The following is a 21,569-nucleotide window of genomic DNA, read 5'->3' on the forward strand; positions in this document are numbered from 1 at the left end:
TAACCGAAGTAATCGCTAAGGTCTATAAGTTTTATCGTATTTTGGTTGATTTTTTTTTCTTCACTTTTACCGAGTACAGTTTAAGTAGCAAGAAAAAACATCAACCTATTCCAACTATAAAAGGCACGCAAAGTTAAAAGAGTTCTGATGCGGTAGTTTTTGCGACGTTTTATTACACGAAATATTCCCTCTGTCGTTGAATATCGTAAGCGAATGAGTTCTGAAGAGCCTCCTTCAGGCGACAAAATCATTGTTTGAAAGATTTTGCTTTAAATCCTGTCGCTTACGTAAGCAAATGGATGAGGTAATGAAAACAAGTGTTGACAGCTTTGCAGAAGGCAATGCGCAAGGCTCTTTTTTACGCGTTTTTGGGGCTAATTGGCAGGTGGGGAAAAATTTTATTGTGAATGTTCGATTTTTGATCCAACCTCAATGAAAACAGGTTCTTTTCTCGCGTGGTTACATTAAATCATTGCATGTGTATTTCAGCTGAGCCAAAGTATCTCCCCAGCGGGAAACATATCGATCTAAGTTGAGTGCGTTTGTACGTTCATGACTTCATGTCCTTCATTTTCAAACCACCTCTGATCTCATCAGTCATCATTCTTAAGAAAAGACTCTACCACTCCCAACCCAGAGGGGCAAATCAATTCTATTAAAGTTTCTCTCATTTAATAATTGAGGTATACGCGGGGATAATTGAACTTTAGATAGCACTAGTGCATCCACGTCCCCTTCTTCCTATCCAGGTGGCAGCCAACCGCCTCACAGCTATAAGGCCCTAAAATTTAACGCAACAGTATTTCTGCTTCTCGTTTAAGGTTTGGGAATTCAGAATTCGCACTTTTTATTTAAAAGTTTTGCTGCATCCCTAACAATTCCATATAATGTGTTTCCTTGATTGTAGGTTACTTTTCTAAATATATGCGCGCCATGGACATTTTTTGTCCCTGCTTAAATTCTATTTTTTTTAATAGAACGGCCATAAGGAAGCCGGGTCACTGACTAAATCGTCTGTAATTGTAATTGTTCAAACTGAAGTACATCTAATGTTTAACGTGTCAACATAATTTATGGATTGCTTGAGGGTAGTAAAGCTGTTCTTAATTTAAGTCAGCAATAATGCGCTAATAATAGAGCGTGATCACTGGTCACGTATTTTTCCAATATTTCAGTTACATTATCACTTTTCTAAGACAAACTGCATATTGTACAATAACGTTTTAGCACAAATCACTCAATTTTAAAGCATACAAAATAGGAAAAAACCCTTTTGATTGAACAGCGCGAAGTGCCACGCATGTCATAAGTACAGGCATGCATGTTGTGGTAATTTTGCGTATGTCGGTTTCAACCAAATTTCCAAAATGTATACGTGGTGCATCACGAGTGACGATCGCCAGTTAATCTGTCATTAAGCTGTCGGAAATACGTCAGTTATTTATTGAAAGCAAGGTGTGAGTCAGTTGTTCTCGCAATACCTATGAACCTGTGAACGATCATATTCATTTCAGTGCTATTAGCGCCATGACATCAGCCTCATATGGAATGGTTTACATACAGGCGGAAATAACATTCGACCATCTATAACCTGCTGAACAAGGAATGGAAGGTTTTGAACACTTTTCTCTCTTCTTCCAGCAATAGCCTTTAATAGACAGAAATCTCGAAGCAGGTAATTAGGTAATTCTACTTTCAAAATATTCGTTGAATTATATTTTAGTTCCCACCCATGCATCCAACTTCAAATTTTATTCTTTTCATAATGTTTTCATCACATTTGTCTATAAACAACGTTTTAAAAAGGAGGATGGAGTCATGGAAACAACATGTTCTAGGCATAAATTGCAATTGTTAGTACCTGGATAGACTTAGTTTTTCATTCTGCGATTGCAACAAATTCCAAACAGCCTCTTATTGTCAAGAAATATTGCTGTTTACTTCATTACTTAACGTTTACATAGAAGTCATTTCTTAAAAATCGACATACAAATTGGGATGTAGATAAAAAATGTTTGTGAGTTGTGACTTCTTACCGTGTGATCATTTAGTGAGAAGGTATATGTGTCATAAATCTGCTAGACAATTCTCCAATTTCCTTTACAGTTAGCTAAGTAAAGCTAGAGCATGCATAAGAGTTGATCAGAGATGAACACGAATATATATCAACATTTTAGCAATAATTTCTTTTATCCTTGCAAACAACTATCATGCATGCAAAATAGTCTCACTCAGGAGTTATTCTTACTGAGGAACATACTGAGGAACATACTGAGGAACACACTGAGGAACATACTGAGTACAATACTGAGGAACATACGGCTCCCCTAATGCGCATGGAATGAGTAAAAATTTCAAGAATCAGAGAATTTAACAAGGTCAGATTGTATTCATCATTCGTTCGTTGGGGTTGCTGCGACGACATATAACATCCCACGGTGGCAGGCAATATTCTCCAAGTCTGATCGTGAATTAAGCCCTCTTTATTTAATTCACATCGAAGGACAATTAGACAGCTAATGCATCATGCATGCATTTTCGAGAGTCGAGATGATAAGTATAGAATAGTATTTGGACATTCCGATCGAATGAGAATAGAAAAATTCTGCATCTTGGTTCTGTTTTAAGGATAATCTTTTTTCATGCTCATACACCAAAACAGTCCTATCATTCTGTTATTTTATAGTCATTATTAACGCTATGTTAATGAATCTCGCGTTTTTGTAACCCAAACGCATACTACATGGTAACCAAATTTGAGATCTATATATATAACTGAAGCTTAATCTTTCAGGATTTTGGCAAGTTGGGATAAGATCTGACGGAGGTCATTATTCATTATCTCCCCATATCATCACTGTCATTCTTTACACTTTTCAACAAGAGAAACAAGACTCATGTTTTTAAAGTGTTGGATCTTCACATTGCCTGACCATGCACCACATGCAATTTCATGTTAGAAACTACAAAAGCTATATAGGTCATTGTGGTATTGTTTGAGTAGCCATGCTACTGAGAATCTTTTTACTTTAGACAGTACTAGACACGTCAGTTAGCCGTCAGAAGTTTCTCGGCAAGTTCAGATAATAGTGCTTTTCGAAGCAGTTTGGTATGTACGGCTGCACTGCCGTAAAAAGCAAATACAGTTTTAACAATTCAGTATTCAGTGGCAGTTTTAACAATTCAGTATGTGCTTGCATGAGCTCGGTTACCCGAGATTCAACAAAGCCTGGAATGATTTTGAGATATTGAAATAAGACTTTATGAATTATGAAACCAAACAAGCACATTTTATGGTGTATGTCGGGATAACTTTATGACGACTGCTTTACTAATTTCACGCTTCGTTAAATTCCTGGCTAAGCAGGATCATGCATGTAAACAGCTCGATCTTCTTAATTGTTTGATTAATTGATTTGATCATTTTCATGTACGAAATTCTAACTCCTATAATGTAGATCGAATGTATGGATCTAAAGAACCAGACAGCTTCAGTCTTAGAAATAAGATTTTCCACTCTCGCCAAAAAGGCTTATTATCGAGCTTCGAAGCTTATATTATCCGAAGAGTGACGCACTCTGGATTATTTTTCAGACAGACTCTTCTAGAAATTTTATTGTAATGGAGAGAATGGTTTGTCCGCTATAGTCCAAAATGCTTAATTGATTTTACAATCTTTTACCGAATCTTCCGCTCTTGCCAGTGCATATTCAAGAGGCACTGTTCACTGATAGTCCTCACAGCATCTGGTTGTGGCTAATTAAGATGGCTTTTGAGAGGGTCGCATCTTCGAGTCCGGTTATTGCTATATTTGTACAGATCGATTATCCTTTCTAATACGTTAGACTGAGACAAGTGTATAACAATTTGACTTCTTCAAATAATGCTTTATAGTATATAGATTATACCAGGCTTAACTTTAGTCTAGAGCACTTACGAGCGGTAAGGTAATATTTGGAAATTAATTAATGATTAAGATATGTTACCTGTTGAATTATGATTTTGCAGCACTTGATGAGAAATAATTTCTAGATGGATACCAGTCTTAATTTCGAGTTGAACTACTTGTTTATGCGCAATTCGATTTCGAGACAGGAACCCGTTGATTATTTTTCTCAACTGTTCTGTTCCTGAATGAAATTTGAAGAAAATTCCACTCAAATTAAGACCTCACCTGTTGAATGATACGTTTTAACGAGTTCCATCAAAAATAATTGTGAAAATTAATCGCATATGTTCACCTCAACGAATTCTGTTAAAAACTATTGTTAAAGCCTATATGGCGCGTGCAGGAGACAAGAATTTCAAAGCTAGCTTCACGTCGCAAAGTCAGAGCACCTGCTATGAAACTAATTTACCAATCTTTGCTGACACACGACTACGGTTCACTGAATGTAGTGAACTAAATCAGAATTAGTATAGCTAGGTCCTTTTGCACCAAAATATCTCAATTTTTTCCTAGTTAAATTTCTGTGTTTTTCGTCCTTTAACGACATGTTTGTCCTTTTAGATTCTTTCTTATTTTTTCATCACTTGACAGGAATTTCACTATTTTTAGTATTAATACCATTTATGCAAAAGAATGCAAAAATTATGTTTGCTGTCAATAGGGTATAACCTCATTCTGTAGGTGTATCAAAAAAGTAGACAGTCTTTAATAGCCATGAAATTGAATTTTCGTGTTAATACATGCATGGGAATTTAAAAGGGTTTTTTTACAAGATTAACTAATTACTTTACTAAGATTAACTTTTGGTTAAGAACTTTCCATTGGTAATCGTACGTTGGATTGTATTTATAAGACGGGGAAAAGTCAATCATATCTAATATGAATTGCAAAAATGCGCACTTACATAAATCACATAAAGGCGATGCCGCAGAAGTAGATGAGTTTGGTGCCACCGTGTGAGAGACCTATAACCTCGATTAAGTTTTAAGAAGTTTTTGACAGTTGATAAAGAGAATAACAAACTATAACGTCATGCATTTATGGAGATTGCCGATTAGGCTTCGTGATTTTGTACGCGAGCCAATTTTACGTCGCTCCGCCCTGGAAGAATATATTTCTAGAATAATTATTTTAACGGATTGGGAAAAGCTCAATTCACCTATATTTTTCAGTGTACGTAAAAAAGATAAAGTCATGCTCAAAGATCTATACATGCTTGCATTATATATGTACAGCTAATAATATATTTATGGGAAATTTATAGCTATATTCTTTAAAAATCGCTTTGTTTTTTTAATTTATCCTTGGTCTCAAATTTGATGTATTCCTTATAAGATGTACACGCGTTTCTTAACTTTCTTGCACGTCATGTAAGGTCATATATAGCTGTTATCCAGCGGATGGTTTTTGTCAGGTACATTTCTTAAGAAGCCGACGATCACATTTCTCAAAGAATGTAAAGATTAAAACAAATTTCTGAAATATCAAAATTTACTCATGCATATACCATCTGTTATTGATCGATTTTATAAATCCCTGGACAAAAGTGGGTCTGTTTCTATGAGCCAGGCTATCCCAGCAGACCCAGCTAACCCAGGCTGATTTCACGAAATTTTCATATGCACGCCGTGTGGCAAAAGACCCTATAGCCATCTGGTCGTTTGGTAATCTATGATATTGATATGCTCAGATGTTCTCCTAATTGATCATTTAATCCCGATTCACTTAGAAACACATTGAAAAGGTACAGACCACTGACACCTCTGAATTTTCCTTCGTTCTACCTTCACACGTTGTTATTGCTATAAAAAATAACTTGCTAGCTGTCTGACTTCTCCTCTGCAAGAAGCTCACATAACAACAGAATATCAACGTGATGTGAGACTTATAAAGGTTTCAGTTTTCCACCAAGCAGTAATGCTTCACGTTTTCGAATGTTTCTGAGGGTATTTACACGACATTTGCATTTAAATTGTAAAACGTTTAAATAATTCTCCAAAATTTTCTTATTCAACGCTTTTTTCAAATGTTCGTGCAACAGCACGAGTTGCATTAATACCTCTAAAAACAGGGTGTCGTGCTGAGATGAGTTTAGCAAGTGTTTGATGATATCAGTCGCGTTGGCCGATACTGACGAGAGACATATTCCATACAATCTTACAATATTCCAATACAATATTTTTTTTATATCAATATAGGATTCCTGGTGCATGGCAGTGTGAAAACTGAAGAATGAAATTAAGTGCATGTACCCCGGCATAGTAAATCACTTTGATTTATTGCTGTCTCATTTTTAATTGTCATATAATTATGCCTCGGTATACACCAGTAAATTAAATAAAATTTTCGTTGCAAAAAAAAAGCACAATAGGACAGTATCGACGGCTTAACTGTAACCAAGACACATCTTAGAGGGTCCTTCAGTCGAAACAGCCCATGCACTGATGGAAAAAAAGAATGAATTTGCATGATGGATAGGTATGGGATGCATGAGATAAAACACTTCAAAATTTGTTTTACAAAAAAAAATATTGCTTTAAAAGGTCAGAGGGTGGGATCTTTTAAGATCTCAAAGGTTGTCTTTAATATCTTAATTGAATAGATCTTTAAACACCTTGACTGAAAAACTTACGACAGTCTTTATATTTAGGTTAAAATTGACAGCTTCAGATTTTTTCTATATTTTGCAATACAATGAAACATTTTTAAAATGTCTCGAAATAGAATTGTTTATAACGTCTAGAGAGATTCATAGTCATACTAGAAATGATCTAGGCTTTGTAACCAATATATTATATTCTCTTGTGACTTGTGAACACGAATGCTGTGCATGCTTGCCGAGTGCATATCAGTAGTGGCGTGCGTGATTTTGGCCGCAGTCCAAAAACGCTCAATTTTGTGCAATAACATACACATAGGATATAAATTATGAATGAAATACTGTAGATAGGTTTATACGTATATTACGTTTATACGGTATTACACCGACATTGCGTGACATTCATACAACTATAGTTGATGTGGAGCTCGATACAGAACGATTGATTGAGTTTAACGTATTGTATTGCAATAACAGGATTTCAGTAGAAGGTCGAAAGAGGGCGTCTACATAACAAAATACTCTCAAACAAACGATTAAAACTGGCTTAATTCTACTGACTGCGCTGTAGCAATCAATTATCATAAGGTGGTCACTTTATGGCAACTAAAATAAACAACGATTTGCCTTATATACCGCTGGATTTTTCCCGTCATAGTTGCATACCTCTGTTTCGTTCATGCCCCAATTACAATATCCACAATTCTGCCTTTGTCTACACTGATTAAATTATTTTCATTTTAATCAAAAATACGATGGCGATTAGTGAGACGCTCTTTCATTTCAGTTACATCGATCCTTGAGTTGAGTATTTTATTTTGGCCCCAATCGAGAGGAAAAGAAATTAATGAGGGCTCTTTTTTTTAGACACGCGGTATAGAAAGTCCAAAATATCCCTAAGGGTGGATTTCCACTTGCAGAGAAAGAGTTTGCTAGTGAAATATTTCATATTTTCTTTTCAAATTAGTTCGGCTTGATTGCTCTCATATCAAAGAAAATATGCAAATATTTCGCTAGCAAATCATTTCTTAGAAAGTGGAAATCCAGCGTAATTAACTAAAAACGTGAACAAGCTATAGAAAATTCTATAACAAAAATGGTTTCATTCTTGTGTCGCTTTGCTTATTGAAAGACTAACCAAACAACTTTTCAGAGAATTGACCACACTAGTTACTTCTCACGAGCAAGTACACTTATTAATTACTGACAATTAAGATAAAAAATACGTATACTAGCTGAAAACAGATGCAGCTACTGAGGCAGGAAATATCTTGATGCTAATGAAATGAAACCTAGCTCACTAAAATTTTTATCATTTAAGAATCCGGAGACAAGCCGAAGCAAGCCGAAGCAAGCCGAAGCAAGTGAGCTTTGAAGTATGTCTGAGAGAATATGCAAGAGTGACGTTTCTCGTTGGCCACCACCAAAGAAACGTTTACGAAAAAAAGAGCTTCACCAAATAAAAAATCACCTTTCAAGAAGGTAAATAAATCAACCTTCAGAGATGCCAATTTGTCATCCACCAACATTTCATCATGAGGAATGTGAAGCATGCATGAGACTGAGAGGATCATTACATGTTCTCTGCAGAACGCTCTGGCTCCACTGGAAGATCTGCAGTATGACTTATACAAACACTAACTCTCCTGCAGGGAGCATCAGTTTACAACCATTTTGACTATTCGCGGAAAGTAGTGTTACAGGACGTTTAGATGCAACAACACGAGGGGCAGTGTGTCTTTCCTGCCCGCCTTTTACGAGCAGTGGCAAGGGGGCAAAGATACCCTTCCATTTTAGATGGACTTCCATTTAACATTCCATAAGACCATATCGATCGTAATTGACGTGTAACCGAAAAAATCTTTGAAAGAGAAAATACGATGAAGCAAAGTTCAACTGAAGATGTTTTGCAAACATGCATTCTCTTGCATGCATCGCTGCGGAAGTGTTCTTTCATAAAACCTGCCTGCCTTTGAACATGACCGTAAAACATTGTCGATTAATTTATAACAAATATTATTAAACTCGATGGTTATTTTCATGGAACTCTAGTCTATAATATAGTGAACATTGTTATCAACAGGTCCGTGTTTGAGATATTAGGATAATTAAACCTGAAATAATTTACTGATTGTTTTTATATTTTCTTTATTTGATAATAAATTACCATGCATGTAATTTTCTCTAGCTATGAAAAGGCTCCATGGGTATCCGAAATACAAGACAAGGGAGACTTATTTTACGTTGAACAGTACGTTGATGATCCAAATACAGGACATTTAACTGCTCAACAAAAACAAACATCTGAACAATATCAACAAAATGGCGGTCAAGTGATAAAAGATAAGCGACTTACTGGAAATAAATTGCTGGATTTTATATCACAAATGAAGAAGACAAAGAAGACGGATATTGGTATATCACAAAGAGATAATCCTAATCAAGATCAAGATAGAGCTGGTAAAGAAAAAGACATGAAGTTTGAGGTAAAATTACGTGTTCATCCACCGAGGATTGGTCCCTATAAAAGAGATGATTTGGAAAGTGTGCTGGGCATTATTCCACTCAAGTCTGTAACCGCAAATGACAGAGATGAACTTAGTTTTACTCATGAATACGGACGAGATTCAAGAATTGTTATTGCTGGTTTTACACCCACTGGACCTGCTATCAGATCTCACCAACTGAAGATTGGTAAGTATTCAGACTGTACATTTCTACAGCATGTATGTATGCTATTTAAATCTTAATTGTTTGAAGATACCATCTCTTATACGGGGGAAAATTGTACCCCAATTATTATAATATATATTGACCAAATAATAGCCTGTTCGATAAAATTGTTTACAAAAAGATTTTAGCGGTGTTTTATGGCCATTTATACTTTTACTGCGTTTTTACTCTAAGTAAGATTAAGTAAGGCACCTCAAACTTAGTCTAATAAAATCACTGTTTACCTTATTTCGATAGCCACCTATAACCTATTCAGTTAAGCCGAATTTGCATTAAAAAGTTCTTTATCTAACCCATGAAGAAACTACTACTAATGTATACAAAAGCGGTAGCTTTAGCTATCGCTTACTGCAAATGCGTACTTTTGGTATATAGGTACATGCAAGGACACCGCGGAAATTGGTATAGGCTTAGCCGCAATTCTCGATACTTAGACTTCAAACTTGGTGAGGAAAAAGATTTATAAATATTCAAGAAAATATGTCTTGCACAAAAGATTTGAAGCTTGCTCACGGTAAAAACGAATCGTCTGAATTAATAACCTTGTGTATACTTTAAGCCTCAAAATGGCCATTTCACAGCGGTCAGATGTGTATGATAAGCTGTCAAAAGATTGCAGAATGCGTATTCAGAAGAAAAATTGAACTTTTTTAAGATATTCAAAAGGTTTCTCTTTGATAGGGCGATACAGAAATGCACAATTGTGAACCAGCGATTAGATTTTCGGGTTGAAACGTCTTAAACACCAATTTCTGCGGTGTCACATGCAAGTAGGTATTTTTACTAGGTACTTCCCGTATGATGCCTGCTGGCTGCTGTGTGCATGTTTTACATTATTTATGGCAGTCCTCTAACTCGTTGAAGCATGCAGTCCAAACTGTGCAATGTGATGGACTATCCATATACAGTATATGTCAATAAACACCCCGTATCGCCCATGCAATACGTTAATTTTTGCCAATTCCTTCGAAAGCATGCTGTAGTATAGCTAAAGATTTATGGAATCATAAAGTTATAATGAGGTTTTTCTTTTAGGTGATAGTATTTTAGCATTGAATGGCTTGGAGATAAATACAGACAATGTTAATGTTATATTGGGAGCAATTCCTGGATCTGTAGAGGTATACAATGCTCTAGAGAATTGTGAATACTTAGTAAACCAGCGAATTTTTTTATGATCGTCCTAATTTTGTTGTCCTATGTTTGGCTAAGGCTTATATGCTACATTTGATTAAAAAATAGTTAGAAAGGACTCTGTTGCTGCCTGCTGCTGAAACACTAAGGTCCTATCTAAAAAGTGTGAAGTCTCTTACGTTCTTTATTTTTCATTATAGGTTACACTGAAGATCCAGAAACATTCACCCCCACCTGCTTATATTAGTCTCCTATTGTGAATGGTTTTAATCCCGATGGCAACCATTTGTTAGGAATAATCAGTGGAAAAAGAGTGCGATGAAATAGATTATCGTCAAAATACTCCTCATGTTGGAATGTTTCTCTTGTTGTCTCCAGTGAAGGCGAATTCAAAGTTGACTGAGAAAGTTGGAGAGACGTCCTCAGATTTTCCACCCAGTGTAGCAAATGTTGTACACACTATAAATGGCACATTTCTAAGACTATATACCAGTATCAAATGCTATCTAGTGTAAGCCGGCGCACGCCATCCTAACAATGTACAAAAGCGCATTTGGTTTTTGCAAAATGAATTTACAATGCTGCATATTTGCTGGAATATAGAATAATGAAATAAAGATTTGTAATAATAAACGCCATATTAGTCTAACAAGCTTGTAGATTCAGAGAGATTACCATGCAAGGTAACAGGGCCAAAATTTGAAATAGGGGACAAAATCTTAATTTTTTTTGCATAGGGTGTCTTAATTCCTTGCCTAAATCCCATTCATTCACCGATTATGTGTTTTCGATATTCCCACGGATAATAACAATGCCCTGGAAATGAGGTTGGGATAATATCTATCTAAAGTAGTTTGATTAGGAACCATTTTAGCAGAATGACTGGTCAACCATTTTTCCTGGCAGTTGTGTACCCTGACCAACCATGCACTGTGACAGGGTAAGTAATATTAAGCTTTTCCATTTCGCTTGCCTTAATTTTGACGAAGTGCAGACGCTTTCGCAGTAGGCAAGAGAAATGTAAATCTGGAGGCTGAAACATGTACAGATCATTAAAAATTTTGAAAAGCTGGGGTGTCAACCCTCCCTCGCATTCACCCTATTATGTCCATGTCCATGGTTATATTTATTGTTCTCGTTTTTGCTATTCTGATCTCGTATTAAAATACGAGACAGCGTCTTAGGATAATCAGAATTCTCCCCTCAAAACTGAAGTCAAATTGAAAACAGGAGCAACGTTGCTGCGTGGGATGAAAGTAGGCAGGTCTCACTCCCAACTCCCCGTCGTCAAAGCTTGTCTCACATTAATGTTATGACGTAATCAATGTTATGATCGCAGCCAATGTTATGTCAGCCATTCACTTCTGGAAATACTCTTCACTATCAACTCGTTGAGTTTATTTAATTGTTTATTTTATACTGTAAGAAAGAAAACCATGTTTTCACGGACAATTTATAGAATTTCAATGAACCATGTTAAAAAGGCGAGAATTCCTATAACGAGGTAAAATATGTATATATCTTTATCGACTATTTTGGATTTGGTTTGAATTTGATACAAATTACAAAATGATGATACAAGATGACTTTCATAGGCTCATAACACTTGGGCTTGGCAACATCATAGCGTAGGGAAGTCTGATTGAATAATTTATTTCTCCTGAGTAGATTTCCTGCGATAGCAGTAACAAATCAAGAGAGACGACGACACATTGCCACATCACAACGTGTGAGTACAGAGTACTTATAAAATATAGCCAAGGTTTCTGAAATAGAGCGTTACATACATATGTGTAGCTCTCATTTCATATCTTTATTCTTAAATACTAATATTAAGCTAACTTTGGTTAATTAGACACAAAAACCTCTCTAATGTTAGTATATATAACAATCTTTCAAAGTGTAAACTCTTTGAGTATTGACCTTTGGACTTTGAATAAAACATAACAGTAACACAATGTCATATTCAGGATTTGTGCTTACTGCACAAAAATGTTTTATATTTGGATGGTCTTCATAGCTGACAATGAGCCCAGGGTGATCTTGCTAAATAGTACCATAATATTGTTATCATATATAGACCATGTATCGTATATAGACTATAGAAGTACATTGGAGCTAGGTCTTGAATTTATATAAAAAGGTTATAAAATTAAAAAAGTAAATGTTGTCAATTCATATTAAAATTTAGTATAAGACACAAATTTCAAATTAGCAAACTGTAGCCTATTATTAAGATGAATTCAATAGACCTTTCCCCTTTTAGCTTTTGAGCATGCAATGCGTGACGGTAGTTGATTATCAAGCGACTTTGAGTTGCGATATTGCTCTGCTTAGAAGCGATTTTGTTTGTAAGAAAACCTTGCCGATTCCTTTTGCTTCTTTGTTAAACTAAATTGCTCCTGAACATGGTGAATATCCCAGCATATGTAGGATAATGCTATCTGAGGGTATTATATATTAATAAATCGAGAGTTTATGTTTAAATTAAAGCTACAACGCAATTTGCTAAATGCAATATTCTAAAAATTCCTGGAATGAGCAGAATTGATCAGAGTTGAGCCCAAAATACAAATTCCTCTAGGGTTTTGCCAGAAACGCAGAGGCACTACATAATAGTCATCCAGAGAACTGCCTACACAGAGATTCCATCTAACTCATTACATACAAACTGCATTGACCAAAAAATATTTAGTGATTTTTTCTCAGCTTGTCATTGACAATTATGAATGACAATTGTTACCTACATAATTAATTGAGGTGAATCATTAAATCTTCAAATTTTACATTAGATAAAGTACATCCTATTGTTATATTATCTAGTTGTTCCAACTTTTAAAGAGTACAAAACTAAGAAGAAATTCCAACTCCTAAAAACTCCTAAAATCTCAACACAGCTTACGCAAAAAGCGACTCACAGACACAGAGTCATTCAGTTCTAGACTTCGTTTACCGGTCACCCATAAATCAAAAGTTGTATTCACGCTTTCGAAATTTAAACCTTTCCATCACAGCAATCGCCAATTTGATCTTCATGGGTAAAGCAGTGACGGGTTTCCACTTAGTAGGCAGATTCTTCGATCGAACGAAATTTTTCACTTGAATTTCCATTGTGGGCATTGATTTGACGTCCCGTACGTAGCGTTTTTAGCTACTTGAATAACCCCAAATGGAAAAAAAAAACAAGCGAAAGATTTCCCTCTGCATACTGTATCTCTCAGCAAACATTTCACAATGCCTCATGATTTAAAAACCTTCCTAAAGGCTAGAGCCTCCTTCATCATTCATTGAAATCTTTCACTTTCCCGCTGATCTAAATGATCTTCGATCATGACGTCAGATCATTTGTCCCCGTTCTTAGAGACGCGCGAAATTATAATTCTAAGTTCTGCATAAAATAAGAGAATTACTCAAAATTTTATATGAAATGAGAGAAATGATCATTCTTGAAATATTTATGATTTATTTTGTGCGCGACTTTTATGTACTTAATACAACATGATCAATATAGATGATTGGTTCACCAAATAGGTTGTTATAGCTTTTGTGGTATACGAAATACACTGTCAATATTTTAATAATAATTAATAATGGTAATATTTTATACAGGACTCGCAATCCTTCGCCATGGGATTGTTTAGTGGTGAGGCACGAACTGACGAAGTATTTCCCTATCCAGAAGGTAACACTTAGCCTTAGGCCCAATTTAGTTATACGTCGCATATTGGTTGCGTCGAATGCAATTCGAACAATAGATAACGAGATGCTAATGAGGCTTAATGAGGTTTACCACCTCATTATCTATTGTTTGAATTGCATTCGACGCGAACAAAATGATGCGACGTATAACCTGGGCCTTGTTGTCTGACTCAACATTTCATGCGAGGGCTGGTATATTCTCATGATATTTAAACATGCTAAGTTTTAATTAATACACCGCAGAATTACATGCTTTCATGTTGAAGCAAATGTTATAATTTCATTCTAGTTTTGACAGAAGAACAACGTGAAACTCTGGAAGGTTTGGTTGACCCTACTAGAAAGTTCTTTGAGGTAAATATACAATCATATTATTCATATATACTCATGCACGCTGTTGAATATGTTTATGGATCTTTGATTCGAAGAGTATTACAGTAAATGCCGTATTCGTTACAGGAATGCAATGATCCAGCAAAGAATGATGCGATTGAGAAAGTGGATGATGAAACAATGGCGGGACTTAAGGAAATGGGCGCATTTGGATTACAGGTCTGTAATTCATGCTCTTATATTACACATGTATGTATTATTTTCTTACTTAGAAAATTAAAGTTAAGTTTTCATGTTGTTTTAGGTTCCTGAAGAACTTGGTGGTTTAGGTCTCAGTAATACCTCAGTAAGCAAAAATTAGGATGTGTAGTTTCAGCCGGTTGAAAAATTCCTTGATGACATGCAGCGTTTGTTATGTATTTATGGGTATTTCCTGTTAGCGACATATGGATACCCCCTATATTGACTCTTTTGTGGTTTCTATTACACTGTGAAGAAATAGTTTTGATTTTTCCTCGGAATAATACATAAGTGTCCATCTTATAACCTCGTGAATCATCTGAAAGTATTTGAACATGCATGAATTCTAAAAACTGAACTACTCATTTGGGGAACATACATATCGCACGAGCATAAAACATTGCTACCTACTATGAATCTATGATCCCCACTGGACTTCAATGGTGCTCATATGATGTTCGTTTCTTTAGTATTCCCGGTTAGTTGAAATTGTTGGTTCTCATGATCTCGGCGTTGGTATAACGCTTGGTGCTCATCAATCCATCGGTTTTAAAGGGATTCTTTTAGTTGGCAATGAGGTAATGAACTTTAGAGATATACATGCATCACATTACTTTCTACTTTTAGAACATTAACTTTTTGGCATTAAAGTTATCCATTACGGTTGCTTTACTAATATTGAATTGATATATAGTTTTCTAAATAACAGCCTAGTCATGCTAGTTTCTGTCTCCATACATACATGCATCAGCTTTTAAGTAGTGAAAACTGGTTCTATATAGTTTAAGTAACTTAGCTAAGCTATCAGTGCAATTGATGAAGGCCCCGGTTAACGGACCGAAAGCTTTGCAGTATTAAATACTTACGTGCATGGTGTACCTACAAGCTAAGTTACTTATTGATGTCACTATGCAAACATTCAAGAATATTATTAGTTCTAGTTTATTACGACTGTATCTTCTGTACTTTTTCTTTAAGGAGCAAAAGAAGAAATATCTACCCAAAGTGAGTGCAAAGTGTGTCACATGCGTCATGACATCCATAAAACGTCTTGAAATAAGAATGAATCGATCTTTTATTTTTATAGTTGGCTTCTGGTGAAACCATTGCAGCATTTTGCTTAACGGAACCAACAAGTGGATCAGATGCTGCGGTAAGTTCATTTTGATTGAGCGATATTTGTCGAGAGCCATTCATGTAGCCATCATTTGACGAGAAATGAATGAGTAAGTTTTTAATGTTGGCCGTATAGAATGTCATCAGTTGTAACTTTGTAGAGCCAAATTACATGTAGTAAACTTATTTTATCATTTAGTCCATAAGAAGTCAAGCAGTGTTGTCTGAAGATGGGAAATATTGGACTCTGAATGGTGGAAAACTTTGGTAAGAGTCAACATTATTAGGAAGTATGAAATTTAAAAACTGAATAAATCTGTTACTTTAATAAGAAACTATACACATGCATGCATGCAGGTGAAATTTAATATTGTTCCTTCTTTTTTAGGATCAGTAATGGTGGGATTGCAGATATATTTACTGTTTTTGCAAAGGTGTAGTAGGCTATATGCATGCTTGGGTTCCAGCTAGCTGATTGTAGTCACTTCAGTGAAGAAATGCATGAATACGTTATATTTGAAATACTACAAAAATACGCAAAATGATCTTATATATAGAATCATTGCTGTACAAGTCATGCATTGATGCGCACAGCGATGGTCTTTCTAGTTTGCTATACAACGTTTCCCAATATTGTTTGTAGACAATGGTGGCAGATGGAAAAACGGGAGAAATGAAGGAAAAAATCACCAGCTTTATCGTGGAGAGAAATTTTGAAGGAGTTACAAGGTATGTTGACTTTGAGATAAGTTATTTAAGTTACGGTATTTATCACTCTGTCTTTGAAATGGTTCTGAAATAATAATACTGTATTCTTAAAGTGGACCTCCTGAAACGAAGATGGGGATCAAAGCATCTAACACAGCTGAGGTACGATATACTGTGATGATGACGTATTCCATAATCAGTTTTTGCTTTCGTGCAATTCAACTGAATTTGTCTTATTGTTTACTCTGCATATGTGCATGTTGAGGATGATTTTTATACATTCGAACCAGTGAAACTGACTAGTTAATGACTGGTATTATAGAAAGTTGTCAACTTCTAACTATAGCTGCAAAATTGGTCAACGTCTTGTTTCCGTTTTAGGTCCACTTCGATGAAGTAAAAATTCCTGCTGAAAACGTTCTTGGAGGTACAGTAAAAATAGTTTAAAATCGAGGAGGATACTATTTTTTCTACAGTCTTACAGTCAGTTTAGTAGGGAACTTTCAGTTGTGGTGATTTGATATACAGTATGGCATATATATGCATGCATTTAGGTTATTTAATATCTCGTTATTTTAAGAAATTGGAGAGGGATTCAAAGTGGCGATGCATATTCTTAACAATGGTCGTTTTGGAATGGCTGCAGCATTATCCGGAACAATGAAAGCTTTAATCGCAAAAGCTGTAAGATTAATACTTTATTATCGTAGCTACGAGTCAAACTGCAAATTGCTATAAACATAAATATGTTTTCCTTGGTAGACTGATTTTGCAGTGAACAGAACTCAATTTGGGGACAAAATATCTCAATATGGAACAATTCAAGAAAAGATTGCGAGAATGAGTGTCCTTCAATACGTCACTGAGGTACTTTTTCTATTCACTCATGTGCAGCCCGAAATTATTTCTTATTATTATTCTGTTTCAAGTAATATTACCCGAAAACCTGTCTGCCTAAGGTTTCGAGCCAATTCCCTTCGTTTTGTTGTTATACTTATTACGTATATGCCCCGTTCTAAGCCATCCCGAGAAACAACGTGTTAATCAAGAATGTTTTTAGTCGATGGCGTATATGCTCAGTGCAAATATGGATCGTGGCGCTCCTGAATTTCAAATCGAGGCTGCTATAAGTAAAGTGTTTGCTTCGGTAAGGAATCATTTTGGTTTCAGGGAGGGGCTCCTTGAGCTTTTTTTAAATTTAAAATATTTTTTATTTCAGGAAGCATGTTGGTGGGTGGCTGATGAATGCATTCAGGTTCGTGTAAAGTGTATGAGATCTCATTTGCCACGCGATTTTCATCTTTGATGTCAACATTTGATGCTAATGATCTCTCGTTTTCTGTTATTTTGTAGATATACGGTGGAATGGGTTATATGAAGGTATTTTAGTGTTTTCGATCAACTAAAGCGAAGCTGCAGTAAATTTTATCATTTATGTTGTTTTCTTTGTAATCGTTTGTAGGATTGTGGGATTGAAAGAGTCATGCGTGATTTAAGAATATTCCGTATTTTTGAAGGCACAAATGATATTTTAAGGTTGTTTGTTTGTTTGACAGGAATGCAAGTGAGTGAATGTGGATGATATTCCATTGTAAAATTTCTAATTTTGCGTGAGTTATATTTCGATAGTAGTTGAGCTGATATTCTGCTAATTGCGTGCAATGGTTTATAACGTTAGGACGCAGGAAAAAATCTTAAAGAGCTTCAAAAATCATTACAAAATCCATTTGGTAATCTCAATGTTGTGCTGTCTGAGGGGATGAAAAGAACGCAGAGGTTGGTTGTGGTAATGAAGCCACGAGTCAGTAGATCTTGCTCAAACTTTCTCTTTAAATTGTGCATGTTATTAATTGATATACTTCTTAAAATGGTGTTAAATATACTGCATGTGCCCTTCGTGATAACAAGGTAATGCATGTGTATGTATTTTTATGCTTTAGAGCGATGGGGGTTGATTCAGGACCGTCAATAAATGATCATGTTCATTCTGAATTAGGCGAATGTGCGCGACAGGTATTTCAGTTATTTAAAGTACGACGTTATTACACATTTTATAATTGGACACGCACACGATATTCCTTGTTCCCGAATACTTGCATGAAACGCGCAATATTTTTCTTCAGTGTTCAAAATGCATTGGTGATTTTGGGGCAGCTGTAGAAAATCTTCTTGTCAAACATGGAAAGAAAATAGTTGGTGGGTCATAAATGTCGTCTCTATTAAATTTGTTTTTCTCCTTTCTGTCTATATAAGACGCATTTGTTTATTCTTTGTAGACGAACAGTTTAAACTAAAACGTCTCGCAGATGCTGCAATTGATCTCTATGGCATGGCTGCAGTTATTTCCAGGTGTGCGATTGCTTTTTGTGTATACCATGCAGTCTGACTGTAATGACGTGCATTGTGACGCAAGAAAGCGTTTGTCATGCATGTACTCTATATTGTTTTCGGAAAGAGAACATGCCGGATTTACGTGACTTCCGTCAAAATTACTCCCGCTATGGCAGCGGCAGTTTGCATAAAAAAGTCGCCAGTTTTTACTTACCATAGATTCTATTCTTTCATAAATATGCTTTTTCGGAGTATGACATCTCTCGAAAATTCTCTCACTTTATTTAGAGCATCGCGATCGTTATCGAAGAATATACCAAATGCTCAACACGAGGCTACCATGACGAAATTCTTCTGTGACGAGGTTAGCGCGAACAGGGCTATATAAACATATTTGTTTTAAGACCTTTTTAATAACACCCTTGGCTGTATTAAACACTTCACACTCAAATATATCATCCCGATTCATCCGTCAATATTAAAATATTAATCAGACACAATGTTTTATATGCGTTTTCATAAATGCTGTACATCAATCAGTACATGTCCTGTTCTAAACTTCGAAATATATTCAAGTATCGTGAGATAGGTTCGTCAGTTATTCAATATTGAAGTTGCTCACGTTTAATATAATCTCTACCTTTCTTTAATGGCTAGTGTTCTTGTGCTAAACTCTTCTGCTAAAATCTCTTGCAGGCATCTCGCAGAGTGAGCAGAACTTTACGAACATTAAACAACGCAACAGACCTGACAAACGACCAAAGAATGTTGTCGATTGCTAAAGCAGTTTACGAAAATGATGGTGTAATCCAGGAACATCCTCTGCAATTGTGAACAAGAAAGGCTAGTTTTAAAATCTTTGTTTAATATGAAGTTGCTGCTTCGATATAATCGTACTCAACACGCTGTTACATGCATGATCATGGACTGGTACATATATTATCTTTTTATACGCCTCTAAGCCTTTGTGACGACATCTTAAACGCATTGTCTTTGTTTTTGGCCCTTTGCAAATATTAACCTCAATGAAATTCTTTTTACTCATGATCCATTATTGCGCTGTTCAAAATACGCTTTGGCTTCGCACCTTTCTTTGTGATCAATTCGCCCTGACCATATGCTGTCAGTACTGTAGCAGTGCGTTTTAGTTTTCTCATGCTTAATTTTTACCTTGCCTATATCCTCAAGTGGTTCCATATTCCTTATCTTTGCGTATGGCCTCTTGGTGGATCCGCGAAATTCCGATATATCTTTGCATAATATGCCATCGCTCTTTGTCTTCGTTTGTGAGTTTACAACACAATATACAGGGTGTATCAAAAAAAACTAGAAGATTTTAAAATGTTCAGAAAACTATCATTTTATCAAGATATCTCAAAAATATATTTACGTTTAAGTATTTTAGCATCTTCTGGCTTATCTAAGAGTAAAAACTAGCAGAAAAATTGGCCTCGAAAAGCGGGAGAACGGTTTGTAAAAGCCTCATTTTTAACCGCTTGTGCAAAGAAAATGAGATGTTGAAAATCCAAGTTCAGTTAAAGAGGTGAAAGTTTGGAATCTTTTGTGCAATGTATCGCAATTTCAAAAAAATTGATAAACATTAGGTCCGCCGCGAAACGTTTCAACATTGGATTTTTTTCCCCGTTTACTCCGCTCTCTCGTAACTTTTTACACGCAAGAATGATTACATGCATGAGTGATAGTTGGAATGACGTAATTACGAGCACTCTTTGTTAAATGAAAACAATAAAACAAGAGTATTCATTGTTAGTTATGTTTAAGCACGTCATTCCAACTATCACTCATGCATGTAATCATTCTTGCGTGTAAAAAGTTACGAGAGAGCGGAGTAAACGGGGGAAAAATCCAATTTTGAAACGTTTCGCGGCGGACCTAATGTTTATCAAATTTTTTAAAATTGCGATACATTGCACAAAAGATTCCAAACTTTCACCTCTTTAACTAAACTTGGATTTTCAAAGTCTCATTTTCTTTGCACAAGCGGTTAAAAATGAGGCTTTTACAAACCGTTCCCCCGCTTTTCGAGGTTAATTTTTCTGCTAGTTTTTACTCTTAGATAAGCCAGAAGATGCTAAAATACTTAGACGTAAATATATTTTTGAGATATCCTGATAAAATGATAGTTTTCTGAACAGTTTTAAAATCTTCTAGTTTTTTCTGATACACCCTGTATAGGCAATTTGGTAAAAAGCGGCAATCTAAGTGAACGTTATCATTTAAAACAGTTCATCCTCATGGCGTACAATAATGTAGTTGATGCATGAAACTATATTAATCCATTATTCTCACTGTGGTTTCGATGTTTTAGGTAACTGCAGAAAATGTGGATGAAAACAAAAGCCGTATGAAAACAAAAGCACCTCACAATAGAACAACGATCTTTATAATGCTCTTCTCTTAACTTCTGGAGTAGAAAGGACAGATCAGATGTCCAAATAAACTGGCTTTTATCATGCAACGGTGTAAATAGATTAAATTTGGACACGAGTGGTTACGCACAAAGAAGCACTTCTGCGTATAAACTGACATTTCGATGTCTGTAATCATATTTATAGTGGTTTATAAATGCTTTGCCTTCAATAAAGAATATTTGCAGCTCTCATTCCAGTAGATATATCATTTTAAAACACATTTGAAACTTTCGTATGTTCAGATATTAATTACAACCTTAAAACTGTCAGTAATAGGCCCGTATTTCATGTTATA

General features: G+C 35.5%; 2 protein-coding genes across 3 annotated transcripts; both read left to right on the forward strand.

Annotated features, from left to right (window-relative positions):
• The first annotated feature begins 1,534 nt into the window (after positions 1 to 1,534).
• Positions 1,535 to 11,005, forward strand: LOC114521569 (protein inturned-like). Of its 2 annotated transcripts, none has more exons than XM_028542043.1 (5): positions 1,535 to 1,683; positions 7,870 to 8,030; positions 8,737 to 9,242; positions 10,317 to 10,402; positions 10,616 to 11,005. In XM_028542043.1, exons 2-5 carry the CDS (start codon positions 7,927 to 7,929, stop codon positions 10,673 to 10,675), a joined length of 756 nt encoding a protein of 251 aa, XP_028397844.1. In that variant the 5' UTR covers positions 1,535 to 1,683; positions 7,870 to 7,926; the 3' UTR covers positions 10,676 to 11,005. The 2 variants fall into 2 exon arrangements, with proteins under 2 accessions (XP_028397844.1, XP_028397843.1); XM_028542042.1 differs by having other exon boundaries at positions 1,535 to 1,675.
• Positions 11,006 to 11,752: 747 nt separating this feature from the next.
• On the forward strand, positions 11,753 to 21,485 carry LOC114521443 (very long-chain specific acyl-CoA dehydrogenase, mitochondrial-like). The gene is made up of 27 exons (XM_028541897.1): positions 11,753 to 11,919; positions 12,084 to 12,144; positions 14,025 to 14,097; positions 14,404 to 14,468; positions 14,574 to 14,666; positions 14,752 to 14,793; positions 15,158 to 15,265; positions 15,666 to 15,692; positions 15,775 to 15,840; positions 16,003 to 16,070; positions 16,192 to 16,237; positions 16,447 to 16,532; positions 16,625 to 16,673; positions 16,893 to 16,938; positions 17,092 to 17,195; positions 17,274 to 17,378; positions 17,572 to 17,658; positions 17,731 to 17,766; positions 17,865 to 17,891; positions 17,974 to 18,075; positions 18,190 to 18,287; positions 18,452 to 18,524; positions 18,635 to 18,707; positions 18,788 to 18,860; positions 19,131 to 19,206; positions 19,539 to 19,685; positions 21,172 to 21,485. Exons 1-26 carry the CDS (start codon positions 11,852 to 11,854, stop codon positions 19,674 to 19,676), a joined length of 1,890 nt encoding a protein of 629 aa, XP_028397698.1. The 5' UTR covers positions 11,753 to 11,851; the 3' UTR covers positions 19,677 to 19,685; positions 21,172 to 21,485.
• Positions 21,486 to 21,569: the final 84 nt, after the last annotated feature.

This window comes from Dendronephthya gigantea, unplaced genomic scaffold, assembly GCF_004324835.1.
Source record: "Dendronephthya gigantea isolate DGI-Jeju-01 unplaced genomic scaffold, DenGig_1.0 000020F, whole genome shotgun sequence".
NCBI lineage: Eukaryota > Metazoa > Cnidaria > Anthozoa > Malacalcyonacea > Nephtheidae > Dendronephthya > Dendronephthya gigantea.

Coding starts and splice junctions, on each gene's coding strand:
- LOC114521569 (XM_028542043.1), top strand. CDS start 7,927: ATGTCTGAGAGAATATGCAAGAGTGACGTTTCTCGTTGGCCACCACCA. Junction 8,031..8,736: donor AAAAATCACCTTTCAAGAAG/GTAAATAAATCA, acceptor AATTTTCTCTAG/CTATGAAAAGGCTCCATGGG. Junction 9,243..10,316: donor ATCTCACCAACTGAAGATTG/GTAAGTATTCAG, acceptor TTTTTCTTTTAG/GTGATAGTATTTTAGCATTG.
- LOC114521443 (XM_028541897.1), top strand. CDS start 11,852: ATGTTTTCACGGACAATTTATAGAATTTCAATGAACCATGTTAAAAAG. Junction 18,525..18,634: donor TAGGCGAATGTGCGCGACAG/GTATTTCAGTTA, acceptor ATTTTTCTTCAG/TGTTCAAAATGCATTGGTGA. Junction 18,708..18,787: donor ACATGGAAAGAAAATAGTTG/GTGGGTCATAAA, acceptor TATTCTTTGTAG/ACGAACAGTTTAAACTAAAA.